Source organism: Rhinolophus sinicus, chromosome X (genome assembly GCF_036562045.2).
Source record: "Rhinolophus sinicus isolate RSC01 chromosome X, ASM3656204v1, whole genome shotgun sequence".
Taxonomy (NCBI): Eukaryota; Metazoa; Chordata; class Mammalia; order Chiroptera; family Rhinolophidae; genus Rhinolophus; species Rhinolophus sinicus.
This window is the reverse complement of record NC_133768.1, coordinates 74,819,803-74,836,741: the sequence shown is the minus strand read 5'-3', so window position 1 is coordinate 74,836,741 and position 16,939 is coordinate 74,819,803. Positions and strand designations below refer to the sequence as shown.

General features: G+C 34.8%; 1 protein-coding gene across 5 annotated transcripts in view; it reads right to left on the bottom strand.

Moving 5' to 3' along the window:
- COL4A5 (collagen type IV alpha 5 chain) overlaps window positions 1–16,939 on the bottom strand; it is a 373,394-nt gene that overhangs the window by 150,882 nt on the left and 205,573 nt on the right. For all 5 annotated transcript variants that reach the window (XM_074323261.1, XM_074323263.1, XM_074323262.1 and 2 more), the window contains 5 exons: window positions 14,168–14,260; window positions 13,972–14,076; window positions 12,286–12,383; window positions 10,900–11,050; window positions 3,002–3,115 (listed from right to left, as the gene is read on the bottom strand). In XM_074323261.1, coding sequence (XP_074179362.1) covers window positions 3,002–3,115; window positions 10,900–11,050; window positions 12,286–12,383; window positions 13,972–14,076; window positions 14,168–14,260 — 561 coding nt within the window. The remainder of the gene's footprint in view (window positions 1–3,001; window positions 3,116–10,899; window positions 11,051–12,285; window positions 12,384–13,971; window positions 14,077–14,167; window positions 14,261–16,939) is intronic.

Below are 16,939 nucleotides of genomic sequence, written 5' to 3'. Positions count from 1 at the left end.
ATGGCAATATAAAATACTTTGCATTAAGTTTTCTATTACAAAATGAAACACAGCCAGTATATTAAATAAACTTCCTATTTAAAAAATTGGTAGTTACAATTTCAGCCATGTAGTATAAGCAAGGTGCATCAAGATATTAGTAATAGCTTTGCTGATCACCCTGCTTTTGAGATGAATGAACAGAAACTATGATATTTTTGAAATGGGCTAAGATAATATTCTGCTTTGGTGACATAAATAAAATTTACTTTAAAAGTGAGTATATATGGCTAATATCAAATATAAAATGTGGCTCATCCTGTGGTGAAAAACAAATTGTGATTTGAGAACATTTCTATATTAATAAGAATGCATTTGATATGTGTTCATGCCAGTTGCTGTTAACTTCATTTGTTTGTTGAACCATTTTATTTAAGATCTTGAATTCTGTGGTAAAGTGTATATTCACAGAAGAGATGAGATTAAATTCAGCACCATTACTTTTCCCCGTGTATCCTATCTAAACTTTATAAATCAATATACCTACATATCTATCAGTTAAAAAGAGAGAGAATATTACATGATTGAAATATTGCAGAGTATTATCTAAATTTAAAGGAGTATAAAGCACAAATAAATGTAATTTTATTTTGCTCAGATTGGTATTAACAGTGGTCTCTCTTTATTCTTGTTCAGCTGTGATTTAAGAATTCAAAATGCTTCCAAAACATCATGCAATTCTGGGAAAGAAAAGAAATGACAAAACACAGCAGAAATGATAAATTCATTTTAGCCATCTTTGTGGAACAGCAGACCAAAGCTATAATAGACAAACCTAAAAATTAATTTTTTTTTCAAGATCCCTCTGCTATGCTAGTTAGAATTTTATTTTATTTTTTTATTTTTTTTTCCAACATTATTGGTTAATTTTATTTTGATTTCTTTTTTTTTTTAATTTTTATTTATTTATTTATTTTTTAATTAGTTTCAGGTGCACAAGACAAAGCAAAACTTAGACGTTTATCATTTATATCCCTCACACTGTGTGAACCCCCCTCCCCCCATCCACTATCCCTCTGTACGTTCCCAAAACCTCTCACCTTCCCCTTATCCCCCCCCCCCCGCCCCTCTAGCAACCCTCTGTTTTTCCTCCATGTTTCTAAAACTGTTTCTGATTAGTTCATTCACTTATTCTTTTCTTTAGATTCCGCATATAAGTGAGATCATATGGTATTTGTCTTTCTCTTTCTGACTTATTTCACTTAACATAATGTTCTCTAGGTCCATCCATGTTGTTGCAAATGGTAAGATTTCTTTCTTCTTTATGGCTGCGTAATACTCCATTGAGTGTTGAAGCAGGTACTTTTCAACAACCTGCTTCAAAGCAACACTAACTTTTCTTATTTTTAAATCAGTAGTTACATGTTAGGGGCCATAAAAACGGTAAAATATGCCATAAAATACATTTTTAAAATAGGACATAAACAAAAGTAATGTTTACTTTCCAGGCATTTTACATTATTAACTGGTGTTTCTAGATTTTTAGCATAATCACTAACAATATACCTACTGCCATTTAAGGTCAGAAAATATATTTTCGTTGTTCAAAGTCAATGTATGTACATCTGAAGTGTGTTTAAGTCATCTGATGTATTAAAGCAAACTAAAGACTGATTAAATGTTCCATATGTGTTTTAATTTTATGAATTATTACAGTGCTTTGCAATGACATAATGTTGGCCCAAGAGTGGCCCTGATTGTTCCTGCCTAGATTAAGATACAAAGAATTTCATATCACCGGATGGCTCAGAATCCACAACCTAAATAAGCAAACTCTCACACAAACTCTCACACAGACATACTGTAGAGGAACCATATGATTCTCTATTAGGTTACAAGTTGACAAAAGTTTTCACATACCCACATAAAAATTTTTAGCATGCTTATGAGTTGTAAAGTGATTGCTGATTTAGGGACAAAAGAGGAGAAAATTCAAGTCAATTTATTACAAAGGAAATGAGAATGCCTAAAATACGAGGTCTGGCAATTAAGTTCACAAACGTGTTGCAACGATATTGCTAAACTTTTTTTATATCAGAGGGATTATTCATTATGAATTTGTACCAACTGGACTAACAGTTAACCAAGTTTACTATTTGGAAGTGCTGGAAAGGCTGCATGAAAAAGTTAGACGAAAACGACGTGAACTTTTCGCCAACAATTCATGGCTCTTGCATCATGACACTGCACCAGCTCACACAGCACTGTCTGTGAGGGAGTTTTTAGCCAGTAAACAAATAACGGTATTGGAACACCCTCCCGACTCACCTGATCTGGCCCCCAATGACTTCTTTCTTTACCCAAAGATAAAGGAAATATTGAAAGGAAGACATTTTGATGACATTCAGGACATCGAGGGTCTGGTGGCCATTCCAGAAAAAGAGTTCCAAAATTGCTTTGAAGTGTGGACTAGGTGCTGGCATCTGTGCATAGCTTCCCAAGGAGAGTACTTCGAAGGTGACCATAGTGATATTCAGCAATGACGTACGTAGCACTTTTTCTAGGATGAGTTCGCGAACTTAATTGTTCGACCTCGTATATTTTTAACAGAATATTAACTTTAGTTTTCATGTGCTAAGAAATGTTAAAGTGGTTCCAGAGGCAAAGGCGTATTAATGCTATACAGCTACTCAGGTCTCAAATAATCAGCACTAGAAGTTCTTAAGTCTATGATTCCAAGACGATGACTAACTAGCTCAACTTTTATATGCCGTGGCAATATACTGCAATTATTAAATTGTATTATTGTTAATAGATCAATTTTAAGTGAACAGGGAGAGGAATACCAGGAATTAAAGTAGCTCTTATGCTGTGATATGTACTTTTTCACTTTTACAACATTATACAAGTACACGTTACCTCTTAAATCTATTTTCTGGGAGACATAGGTGACATTTTATTGATAAGCTGAACAACCGCTACATAATGAGTGCTACAAAATGTACATTTACTCCAATCTTACCAGGTTGACCTATTGGTCCAGGAATCCCTGGTGGCCCTGGTGGTCCCTGAACACCTATTCCTGGAAGCCCAGGAGGTCCCATTGATCCAGGTTGTCCATCTGGCCCAACATCACCTTTCAGAAATAAATACAGTTTAAATATTAAAAACAATATCAGACTTACTAGTCATTAGGATCCACAATACCCATGTGAAAAGGTACATCATATTAAGCAGGGATCTTAAAAAGCTATCCATTCATTGAGCAAGAAAAGTACACACAAGTACCCTGAGCAAATGAGAGGGAATCCATTAAGTTACAGATTTATAATTTAACTTAGGCTGAGCACTCAACTTCAATACTTAAATCAACCCCCCAAAATAGTACAAAAGAATATAAACCACACATTTCTTTTACTTGTAAGTCATCTTGGGCAAATATCTATTTGTAAGTTTAAAATATATTTTCAAATTACCTTTGTTAAAGGTAATTTTTAACATCTTTCTATTTACTAACTTGGGCCTGTGGCCTATAAACACATTCAATCTCCTCCCATCTTCAGTAAAACATATCTTTGACCTTGGAAACTTCATTGTCCCTCTATCTTCTGTCTGTCCCTCTTACGTTTTAAAATTGTACATATACTACAATTCAGCTTTTAAAATGTATACTTTGATGAGTTTTGACAAGTATTTACAGTCATATAATCACCACCAAAATCAAGATATAGAAGATAGATATAGTTCCATTAATCCAAAAGGCTACCTGTGCCCGGTTCTAGTGAACCCCTCCCCACACCCCAATTTCCTGGCAACTGATGATCTATTTTATGTCTTGTGATTTTTACTTTGTAGAATGTCATATACATACAATCATACAGTATTTAGCCTTCGGGTATATCTTCTTTTGCTTAACATAATGCATTGAGAAGCATCCATGCTGTTGTATGTATTAGTAGTTTGCTACTTTTTATTGTTTGCTAGCATACCATTATGTGAATATGCCATGATTTGTTCAACTGTTCACCAGTTGAAGGACATTTGGGCAGTTTTCAATTCTTGCTGATTATGAATAAAGCTACTATGAACATTGATCTACATGTTTTTGTGTGAAGATTCACATTTTTCTTGGATAAATAGCTAGGAGTTTGATTACTAGGTTACATGGTAAGGCTATATTTAACTCTGAATGAAATTGCCAACATGTTTTTTAAAGTGGCTGCATCATTTTGCATTCTAACTAGCAGTGTATGAGAGTTATAGTTATTCTGCATCCTTGGCAGCACTTAGTATTATTGTCAATTTTCCTTCTTTTTTTGAAATCTATTCTAGTAGGTTAGGAAGTACTATCTCATTGTACTTTTAACTCACACTTACTAATGACTACTTATATTGAGACTCGTTATATATGCTTATTAGCCATTCAAATATCTTCTTTGGTGAAGTATCTGTTCAAATCTTTTGCCCATATTTCCTATTGTATTCTTTAAATTTGGTTGTTTCCTTATTATTGACTTTTGAGAGGTCTTTACATTTACCGGTTATAAGTTCTTTGTCAGATAAATGATACAAAAGTACATTTCATTTGTTTTAAAAGATTTTATTGGGGAATGGGAACAGGACTTTATTGGGGGACAGGGTGTACTTCCGGGACTTTTCCAAGTCAAGTTGTTGTCCTTTCAATTTCAATCTTAGTTGTGGAGGGCACAGCTCAGCTCCAGGTCCAGTTTCCATTGTTAGTTGCAAGGGGTGCAGCCCACCATCCCTTGTGGGAGTCGAGGAATCGAACTGGCAACCTTGCGGTTGAGAGCCTGCGCTCCAACCAACTGAGCCATCTGGGAGCTCAGGGTCAGCTCAGCTCAATGTGTAGTGTTCAATCTTAGTTGCAGGGGGCATAGCCCACCATCTCCCGCGGAGTCCAACTGGCATATGGCCACCGGGGAGCTGAGCGGCAGCTCATTGACTTCATTCTAGTTGTGTAGAGCGCAGCTCACTGGCACATGTGGGAATCCAACAGGCAGCCCCATTGCCCAAAGCTCGCGCTCTAACCAACTGAGCCACCCGTCTGCCCCGAAAGTACATTTCATTTTAATGAAGTGCACTTTATCAGTTTTTTTTCCTTTTATGGATTGTTCTTTTGGTGTTGTATCTGACAACTCTTTGATTAACCTATGATCACAAAGATTTCCTTCTGTGCTTTCGTCTAAAGTGAGGGACAATAAAGTACTGCCCATGGGCTAAATTTGGCCTATAGGCCTATTTTTGAACTGCCTGTGAGCTAAGAATGGTTTCTACGTTTTCAAAGGATGTAAAAAATAAAGATCATGTGACAGAAACCATAAGTGGTCCACAAAGACTAAAATATTAACTATCTGGCCCTTTATAGAAAATGTTTGCCTACCCCTGTTCCAAAAGCTTTATCATTTGAGGTCTTATGTTCAGGTCTATGATCCGTTTTGAATTAATTTTTGTACAAGGTATAAAGTATGGGTTGAGGTTTATCTTTTTTGTTTTGCTTTGCATATGGATATCCAATTGACTTAGCACCTTTCGTTGAAAATGCTTATTTTTCTGTTGAAATTGCCTTTGCAATTTTGTCAAAATCAAATTGTGTGGGTCTATTTTTGGACTCCCTTTGATGTTCCATTGATCTATTATTTCTGTAATTTCACATATACCACACTGTCTTAATTATTGTGGCTTTATATTAAGTTTTGAAATTAAGCACTATGAATTCTCCAACTCTGTACTTCCAGGTCCTTTGCTTTAACAAATAAATTTGAGAGTCAGAAACTACTGCTCAGTTTTGCTTGAGAATATGTTCAATCTATGGATCAATTTAGAAAAAAATTGATACCTTAACAATATTGAGTCTTCCAATTCATGAACACAAAATATCTTCCCATTTATTTGGATCTTTGATTTCTGTCATAAGTGTTTTATAGGTTTCCACATACAGATCCTGCTCATATTTTCTTACAACTATACCTAAGTACTTCACATTATCTGATACTATTTTAAATGTTGTTTTTGTTTAATTTTCATTTCTAGTTTTTGGTGCAGTATATAGAAATAAATTTTTTTTTGTATATTTGCCTTGTATCCTGTGACTCGACTAAATTCACTTCTTATTTCTAGGAGCTTTTTTGTAGATTTCTTATGATTTTTGATGTAGAAAATCAAGTCACCTGTGAAATGAGACAGTTTTTATTTCTGCCTTTATAATCTGTATGCCTTTTATTTATTTTTCTTGCCTTATAGCATTTCATTGCTTTATTGGTTTACCAGTACAATACTGAAAAAAATTGGAAAGAAAAGACATGTTTGTGTCATTCCATATCTTTGGGGAAAAGTAATTAGTTTTTTTTTTTAAGGGGAACAGGACTTTATTGGGGAACAGTGCGTATTTCCAGGCCTTTTTTCCAAATCAAGTTGTTGTCCTTTCAATCTTAGTTGTGGAGGGTGCAGCCCAACTCCAGGTCCAGTTGCCGTTGCTAGTTGCAGGGGGCGCAGCCCACCATCCCTTGCGGGAATCGAACTGGCAACCTTCTGGTTGAGAGGACGCGCTCCAACAAACTGAGCCATCTGGGAGGCAGCTCAGCTCAAGGTGCTGTGTTCAATCTTAGTTGCAGGGGGCGGAGCCCACCATCCCTTGCGGGACTCAAGGAGTTGAACCAGCAACCTTGTGGTTGAGAGCCCACTGGCCCATGTGGGAATCGAACCAGCAGCCTTCGGAGTTAGGAGCATGGAGCTTAACCGCCTGAGCCACCGGGCCGACCCAGTAATTAGTTTTTTACCACTAAATATATTGGATCAAGTTTTTTGTAAATGTCCTTTATCAAACTAACAGTTTCTTTTCATTCTTAATTTTCTGAGAGTACTTTTTCAGAATAGATGTTGAATTTTGTCAAATAATTTTCAGCATCAGTTGAGATGATAATATAACGTTTCTTCTTTAGATGGATAGAGCAAATCACATTATTTTCAAAATCAGCCTTGAATTCTAAGAATAAACTTCACTTGGTTGTATTGTGTAATCCTTTTTACATATTGTTGGGTTTGATTTGCTAATATTTTCTTGAGGATTTTTACATCCATTTTTATTAGAGATATTGGTTTATAGCTTTTTTCCCCCTTATAATGTCTTTACCTGGTTTTGATATTAGGGTAATGCTGGCCTCATAAAATGATTGGGAAGAAATCCATCCACTTCTATTTTGGGAAAGAAATAATGTGGAACAGGTGTTATTGTTTCTTTAAATGTTTGTTAGAATTTATGAGTGATGCCAGCTGGACCTGTAGTTTTCTTTGTTGGTAGGATTTTAACTACAAACTCAGTTTCTTTAATAAATATCTGGATTATCTATTTCTTCTTCAGTGAGCTTCAGTAGTTTGTACTTTCAAGAAATTCATACACTTCACCTAAATTATCAAATTTGCGGGCATACAGTTGTTTACTATACTCCCCTGTTATTCCTTTAATGTCTGTAGAGTATGTAACAATGCATCATCTTTCATTGCTAATATTGGTAATGTGTCTTTTTTCTTTTTTGTTTATATGCCCCTTTCTCTTTTTTAAATAAGTTTATTGGGGGGGGAAACTGGTTAATAAAATTATATAGGTTTTAAGCACACAATGCTATAATACACCATCTATATATTGCATTGTGTGTTCACCACCCAAAGTCAAATATTTTGTTACCATATAATTGACCCTCTTCTTCTTTCCCACCTTCCCCCTTACCTCTAGTAACCACTAAATTGTTATCTGTGTCTATGAATTTTTGCTGGCATGGAAGAAAACACAGGGGCTATATTTAGGGACCACGGTCTGAGAGAGAATTTTATGAATTTGATCTCAAAGGCAAGGGAAGTAAAAGCAAAAATAAAAGGTTGGGCCTATATCAAAGTATAAAGCTTCTGCACAGCAAAAGAAACCATCAACAAAACAAAGAGGCAACCAACCGCATAGGAGAATATATTCACGAAAAACATCGGACGAAGGGCTACTACTATACAAAATATATAAAGAACTCATACAGCTCAACAACAACAAAACAAATGATCACATTAAAAAATGGCAAAGGACCCAAACGGACACTTCTCCCGCGAATATACAAATGGCCAAAAGATATATGAAAAAATGCTCAACTTCACTAGGTATTAGGGAAGTGCAAATCAAAACCATGAGATGCCACCTCACACCTGTTAGAATGGCTATTATCAACAAGATGAGTAATGACAAGTGTTGGAGAGGCTGTGGAGAAAGAGGAAACCTCATAGAATGCTGGTAGGAATATAAATTAGTACAGCCACTATGGAAAACAGTATGGAGATTCCTCAAAAAACTCAGAAAAGAATTACCATATGACCCAGTAATCCCTCTTCTGGTTATCGACCTCAAAAATCTGAAAACATTTACCTGTAAAGATGTATGTACCCCTATGTTCATTGCAGCTTTATTTACGGTGGCCAAGACATGGAAACTACTGAAGTGTCCTTCAATAGATGATTGGATAAAGAAGATGTGGTATATATATATACAATGGAATACTACTCTGCCATAAGAAAAGATGAAATACTGCGATTTGCAACAATATGGATGGATCTTGAGATTATCATGCTAAGCAAAATAAGTCAGACAGAAAAAGTCAAGAACCATATGATCTCACTCATATGTGGGATATAAAACTGAAAGCAACAAACAAGACAAAAACTCATAGACACAGACAACAGTTTGTGGTTACCAGAGGGAAAAGGGACAGGGGAAAGGGGAGATGGAAAACGGTAAAGGGGGTCAAATATATGGTGATGGAAGGAGATTTAACTTTGGGTGGTGAACACACAATACAATATATAGATGATGTATTATAGAATTGTACACTACTTCAAGACTATAGAATTTTATTAATCAATATCACCCCAATAAATTTAATACAAAGTAAAATATAATAAAACTAAAATATGTTACCAACACATCTACCAAAATTCAAAAATGAAAAGAATGATAACACCAAATATTGGAGAAAATGTGGAACAATTGAAATGTTCATACCGTATTGGTGCAAGTTTAAAATGGTACAACCATTTTGGGAAAAGGTTTAGTAGTTTCATTTACAACTAGCATATACCTATCTTATGACCTAACAATTCTACTCTTAGGAGTTTACCCAAGGAAAATGAAAGCACATATCCACAAAAAGACTTGTAAAAGAATATTCTTCACTGCTTTACTCACAATAGCCAAAAACTTGACACAGTCTGGTGTCCATCAACAGAAAATGAATAAAGAAACTTTGGTATATTTATAAATAAAATACTTAATAATAAAAAGGAAAGAACTACTGATAAACACAACATGAATGGATCTCAAAACCAATATTCTGAGTGAAAGAAGCCTTACAGAGAAAATACATACTGTATGATTCCATATGGAATTCTTGAACAGGCAGAATTAATTTACGATGAAAAAAATCATTACAGTATTGTTGCCACTGTGGTGGATGTTGGGGTAGGGACTGAGGAAAGGGGCAAAAGGGAAATTTCTGGGATTATATCTTGATAGGGGTTTGGTTGCACAGGTGTATGCATTTGTCAAAATCCAGCATATGTACTGTTAAGGTGTGTGCATCTCATTTAATATTTTATATTAAAAGAGAAAGAACAACAATTGAAGTGTAGTTATGATCTGCACGCTTAAGTATTTAGGAAGAAGTATACCACTGTCTCAATTTACTTTTAAATGCATCAAAAAATAAATCAGTGGATGGAGAAAGGGATGTATAGATATGTGACAAATCATGCATAGTAAAATGTTGACAGAATATCAATGATGGGTATATAGTAGTCACTGTAAAATTCTTTCTACATTCTGTATATATGAAATTTAAAAAAGTAAAATGTTGGCAAAGAGATAATGTTAATTGTTGAATCTAGGTGGTGGATTATATGGATTTTCACTGTACAATTCTTTTAATTTTTCTGTGTATTTGAATATGTTCACAATAATGTGTTTAAAAAAAACTATACTGAGATACCTACTTAGTTCCATCAAAAATCCAAGAGTTTGTTAACATACTTATCAACGTTGTGAAGAATTAAGCACACTCATACATTGCTGCTGGGAATGTAAAATGGTGGCTAGAGAGGTATACAACAATATCTAGAGATGCATTTACCCTTCAATTAAAAAAATTCCTATTTATTATTCTATTAAACCTGTACCCATATGAAATAACATGTATACAAGGTTATTCACTGTGGTATTATTTCCAATGAGAAAAAAGTATCAAAAAACCCAATCTAGCAACTAACAACTGGTAAAACAAAACAAAACAAAACAATAAAACAAAACTATGGTATACCCAACCAATCCAATATTAGTCAGCTATTCTTAAAAAATCAAAGTCTCTATGTACTGCTTTGGATTGATCTCTAGAATATAATTTAAGTGAAATATGGTAAAATGCAACATGTCAAAAGGTAGTATACTACCTTTTGAGGAAAGTAAATGTGTGTGTGTATATATATATATATATATATATATATATATATATATATATATATACACACACACACACACACACACATACACTAAATTGGCTTGCATTTGTATGAAGGAACACTAGAAGGATAAATAAGTAACTAAAAATGACCACATATGGGATGGGGAGGAACAGCGTGGATGGAGATGTGGTATAGGAAAGACGTCTCAGTGTTACTTTTACACATATATGATTGTATTATCTATTCAATGAAATAAAACAAAATATATCAATGAACAATGAAAAAAAAAAAGCAGTGACAGAGTGGTAGCACCGACTTTCCAGTTAATTGGACTTACCACCCATAAACTTTCCCAACAGTTTCATTATCTCTAAAAGTTAAAAGCAAACTGAGAAGTAGCAGCAGCCTCCATACCTTTTGGTCCAGGTAGCCCATCCAAGCCAGTGCGTCCTGGAAGACCTGGAGGTCCTGGGAAACCTCGATCTCCTTTTGGACCAAGGGGTCCTTTGAAACCTGGGAGTCCTGGAGGCCCAGGTGGCCCAGGTAGCCCAAATCCTGGTTCTCCCTTGAGCATACACATGACAAAACACAGCAAAACCCTTCTTAGTATTGATTGTTTACCATAGAGTATTTAAAGCAGAAAGTACAAGGTAATATTTTTCCTCCATGGGTTAGGGAGTAGGGTAATTAAAAGAAAAGTAATTGGTATGTTGGAAAGACCATCTGGAAGGATGGGAAACTGGACTTAGTAAAACAAATTAAATGATTTGGACTGGTTTCAGAACAAGAAAGATAACTGAGAGATCAAGCGATCAGAGAACACAGTGAGGAAACGTAATTATAGACTAAGTATTAGATGATTATTTTTAATTTGACTAAGTATGGTAATGACACTGTGGTTTTTGTACGTAATGTACACTTAGAGAAGAATACTTAAGTATTTATAGGTGAATTGACACAAATTTGAGATTTGGGTTAAAATACTTCAGCAAAGATAAATAGATGAAGCAAATATGATAAAATCTTCATAATTTGTAATCTGAGTGATGGATATATGAAAGTTCATTGTATTATTCCTTTTACGTTTGTCTTAACTTGAATAGGTTCATAATAAAATAAAAACAATTAATTAATAAACAAGTGGTTTCTCATGACAGCTGGAGTAATGGTCAATTGTTCTTCCCATTGAAAAAAAAGTAGTAATGATGAAAACGCAAGAAGTTTCAATTAATTAAACACAGAGAAAACAAAGGGACAGTCAGGATAATTATATACCACAGCAGTTTGCTGAAGGTTCACTGAAGAAATCTTAAATTAGCTAAGATATAATAAAAGGAATGGAAAGTAACTCAAACTTATTTTTTATTATTATTATTATTATTATTATTATTATTATTATTATTTTAATAGCAGTGATTTGCAATGTATTTGGGATGGAATGGGGACAGAAGGACAGAATGGGAAGCTCTTGACATGATTTTCAACACCATTTCAACCAATCATCACACACAGGCATGGACAGAGATTAAATGGGATGGTGATATTACTGAGAAGCACAGGAGAAGCCCATGACTGCATTCTTTCATCTATAACCTCTCTCATCAAATAATCGGCCACTCTAAAATGGATTCAGAAACTACTAAAGATTGTTTTGTGTTAAATATTTTTAAATGAAAATATAATCAGTTAAGGTTTATTTATATAGCGAAGAATTTGGATGATGTCTAAGTGAAAATAGAGAGCTAGGGCTAAGGAAGGCAGGGGAAATAGGAAACAGGAAAAGAATAAAGTGTTTCAGACCTTCAGTCCTGGAATGCCTGGTGGCCCAGGAGGGCCTTCTAGGCCCATTCTCCCAGGTGTCCCAGGTGCTCCTGGAGGTCCTGGAATTCCAGGAAAACCTGTAAAATGAAAAGTTAGTTTTAAATCTCTAAATAGAAGACACTTTAAGAAAGATACCCAAACTCCCAAACCCACATTTTCACTCTATCCAATTATGCTTAGTGACTACAGTAAGATGTTAAAGCCACAATGATATTTTAGATAACTCGTTAGAATCGAGCCTTACAGATACTTGATATTCCCTCTCAATCATTTTATGGTCCTATCATTTTCATATAGGACTAATGTGTGTGGAAGATACGGTCTTCTAAAGGAAAATGAGAGCTATTACTGAGAGATAAAACTGAACATGTGGAATGAATCTCACACAAGAACAGAAAATCTTTTCTTCTGCTTACATCTGGATATAATATAATAAAAGGCCTACCATATAATTCTGGAAATTAGCTAAAAACAATTGCAGATATTACACATATACTATATACGAGTACGAGGCGTGATCAAAAGCTACAGTGAATGCTGCTGCTGAGTGCCATCCAATGGAAAGGCAGGAATCTTCAATAAGGGAAGTGGCGCGATGTCCCTTAGTAACAGCGTGTGAGTGTGTGACGAGTTTTAACTCGTTCGGTGCAATCAGTCAGGTGTGAGCTACAGTGAGAGCAGGTGTGTTTTAAAGTGTGCCATAAATCATGGATCACGAACAATGCATTAACATGAAATGGGCAAATGGTTTCATCCTCAATCATGACAACGCTCCGTGTCACACATCAGTTCTGGTACAGCAATTTCTGTCAAATAAAAACATTACCATGTGTCGTCATCCACCTTATTCACCGGATCTGGCACCATGTGACTTCTGGCTCTTCCCCAAAGTCAAAATGATTTGGACATCGAGGCAGCCACAACAGCACAACTAAAGACACTCATGAAAGAGAACTTCCAGAACTGCTTCAGAAAATGGCAAGAACAATGCGATAAGTGTGTTTGAAGCAAGGGGGAGTATTTTCAGGGGGGATTAATGGCAATGTGCCTTTCACTGTAATATATATATTTTTAAATTTAAACATTCACTGTATTGTTTGATCACACTTTGTACACATAAAATCAAATTTGACTCTTTAGAAATCATTCAGTATAAATGAGTAAGGACATGTTTAGCACCATTCTCACACCAATGCACACTTTGCCATTCATGAGAATAAATTTTGTGAGAAATAAAGCAGAACTGAAGCAACAACATTTAAAAATTTCAGTAAATCAAGAGAATATGATTTAGGATAAAACTTTATTTGAATACATGTGTGCAATAAATCTGTTTAATACAATCCATTCATTTAATAGATATCTATCAAGTGTTTACTATGTTCCAGGAACTGTTCTAAGCCCTGAAAATACAACAGTGAACACAAAAGACAATAATTACTGTGATTTTTAAAGCTTATATATCATTTTTGCATTACCTATAATTTAGATACTTTCTTGTCTGGACTATTTTAGATAAGGACAATGGAATTATAGTGCATGCATGCTGTGACTTTTCATGTATATATTTTTTAAGTACATAGAAAATTTGTTGAGTGCACTATACCAAAGAATAATGTCATACTAACCAGGTAACATAGCTGCTTGCTGTCCAGCCCTACCTACCTTTGGGACCAGGTGGTCCAGGAAGCCCGATTCCAGGGATACCTGGTTCTCCTTTGCTACCTGGCATTCCTGGCAAGCCTGGGGGGCCTGGGAGACCAGGATCACCTAAGAAGAAGCAATAGTTTTTGAAAGTGAAACTTTCAAAGAAAGAAGTCAGTAAGTGTTGAAGACATGGTCAAATAAATTCCTCGCATACCTGGAGAACCTACTTCACCGTCTCTCCCAGGGATACCAGGTAGGCCAGGCTTGCCTGGCTGGGTTATAGTCTGACCTGGATCACCTTTAGGACCTAAGAACAAAAGGGAATCAATAGTGAATATGTGTTCACTTGATTAAAGATATCTTTTAATTAAAAACCAAAAAAAAAAAAAAAGAATAATCTTTTAAAAACACAAACTAACAAGAAAAACAATCCCATATTATATATTCAAGGAAGATACCAGAGGGCGAAATTTCAAAAAGAAAAAGTAGATGATAGCTTTAAGAGCTTCCTTGATTAAAGATGGATTTATAGAAAAATATTTTTTTTATTAAATTTATTGGGGTGACAATTGTTAGTAAAATTACATAGATTTCAGGTGTACAATTCTGTATTACATCATCTATAAATCCCATTGTGTGTTCATCACCCAGAGTCAGTTCTCCTTCCATCACCATATATTCGATACCCCTTACCCTCATCTCCCCCCCCCCACCCCCCTTACCCTCTGGCAACCACTAAACTATTGTCTGTGTCTACGAGTTTTTGTTTCTCATTTGTTTGTCTTGTTCTTTTGTTGTTTTTGGTTTATATGAACATTTGTGACAACATGGATGGATCTTGAAAGTGTAATGCTGAGCGAAATAAGTCAGATAGAAAAAGCAGAGAACCATGTGATTTCACTGATATGTGGTATATAAACCAAAAACAACAAAAGAACAAGACAAACAAATGAGAAACAGAAACTCATAGAAAATATTTTTAAATGTAGGTCAAAAGAATCTAAAAACCACATATCAGTGAAATCACATGGTTCTCTGCTTTTTCTGTCTGACTTATTTCGCTCAGCATTACACTTTCAAGATCCATCCATGTTGTCACAAATGTTCATATAAACCAAAAACAACAAAAGAACAAGACAAACAAATGAGAAACAGAAACTCGTAGACACAGACAATAGTTTAGTGGTTGCCAGAGGGTAAGGGGGGTGGGGGGTGGGGGGTGGGAGATGAGGGTAAGGGGTATCGAATATATGGTGATGGAAGGAGAACTGACTCTGGGTGATGAACACACAATGGGATTTATAGATGATGTAATACAGAATTGTACACCTGCATCTATGTAATTTTACTAACAATTGTCACCCCAATAAATTTAATAAAAAAAATTTGAAAAACACACACCAAAGAATCTAAAAACCTCAAACTGTAGCAAATAAGGAAAATACTTATTTTTGGTAAACTAATGGTACATTAAGGCTTTATGTGTGCAAAGTCTAAGCACACCCACTTCTCATGAATTGAAACAGGGACGTGAAATAGGCTCAGGACAAAGAAGAATTTCTTAAATATGACCAAAAAAATGCGCAAACCATGACAGAAAAGAATGATAAATTTGACTACATTCAAACTGATTTCTGTTTATTAAAGACACCATACAGAGAGTGAAATGGCAAGCCATAGGGAGAGAACATTTTGCAAAATAAATAGCTAACAAAGAACTAGTGCACAGAATATATATAATGTATATATGTGTGTAACATACATAGCCTCCTTTAAATCAATAAGAAAAAGAAACGATACAATAGAAAAAAATGGTCAAAACACCTGACTAGGCATTTCATAAAAGGAAATTCAAATGGTCAATAAACATACAAAGATACTAAACTCTAATGTAATCAGAGAAATGCAAAATAAAACGCCATGAGATGTATCACACTCAACAGACTGGCAAAAATATAAAAATTTGATAATACAAAATGTTTATGAGGATGCAGAGCAATAAGAAGTCTCTAATACTGCTGGTAGGAGCATAAATTAGAACAATTGCTCTGGACATTGTTTGGAATTATCTAGTAAAACTTAAGATGCATTTATTCCATGCCTTGAAAATGCTAATTGTAAATCTATAACCTAGGCCAAAGACTGGCAAATTTTTTTCTGTAAAGGACCAGACAGTAAATACTGTAGGTCTTGTGTGCCATATGGTCTCTCTCACAACTACTCAACTCTGGTTATAGTGCAAAAGCAACCACAGACAATAGTGAATGAGAGTGGATGTGTTCAAATGAAACTTTCATTTATGACAACAAGTGGTGAGCCAGTTTTAATCCATGGACTGTAGTTTGCTGATCCTTGACCCAGAGATGTGTGTGCATATGTACACCAGGATATATATATATATATATATATATATATATATATATATATATATATATATGAATGTACATAGAAGCATTATTCATAATAGGGCAGAACTATAAAATACCCAATTGTTCATTAGCGATAGAGTGGATAAATCAACTGTGATACACACACACACATACATTGGGATACTAAATAGCAATGAAAATGAATATACTATAGCTATAGGCAAAGTTAACATAAAGAATATTAACATTGAGATTGCATTAATATGAAGTTCAAAAAGAAGCTTAATTAAAGTACTTTGTTTATGAATGTTTACCTCAGTGATAATACTAGAGGGTGAAGTAAGGGAAAGGAAATTATGCAAAAGTCAGGACAGTGGTTGCTCTTGGAGAAATGGAATGGGATTATGATCAGGAAAGAGCAAGGAGGAAGATGGGGGTTTCTAGGATACTGGCAATGTTCTGTTTCTTGATGTGTGTGGCAGTTACTTGTGTGTTTCTGATATAGTTATTTGTTTAATGAAGCATTATGTATCAAATACTTCAAAACAACAATGGAGATATTCAGAAAAAAATTAAATTAAAGAGAAACCCCACCCCTTAAAAAAACACACATGTTG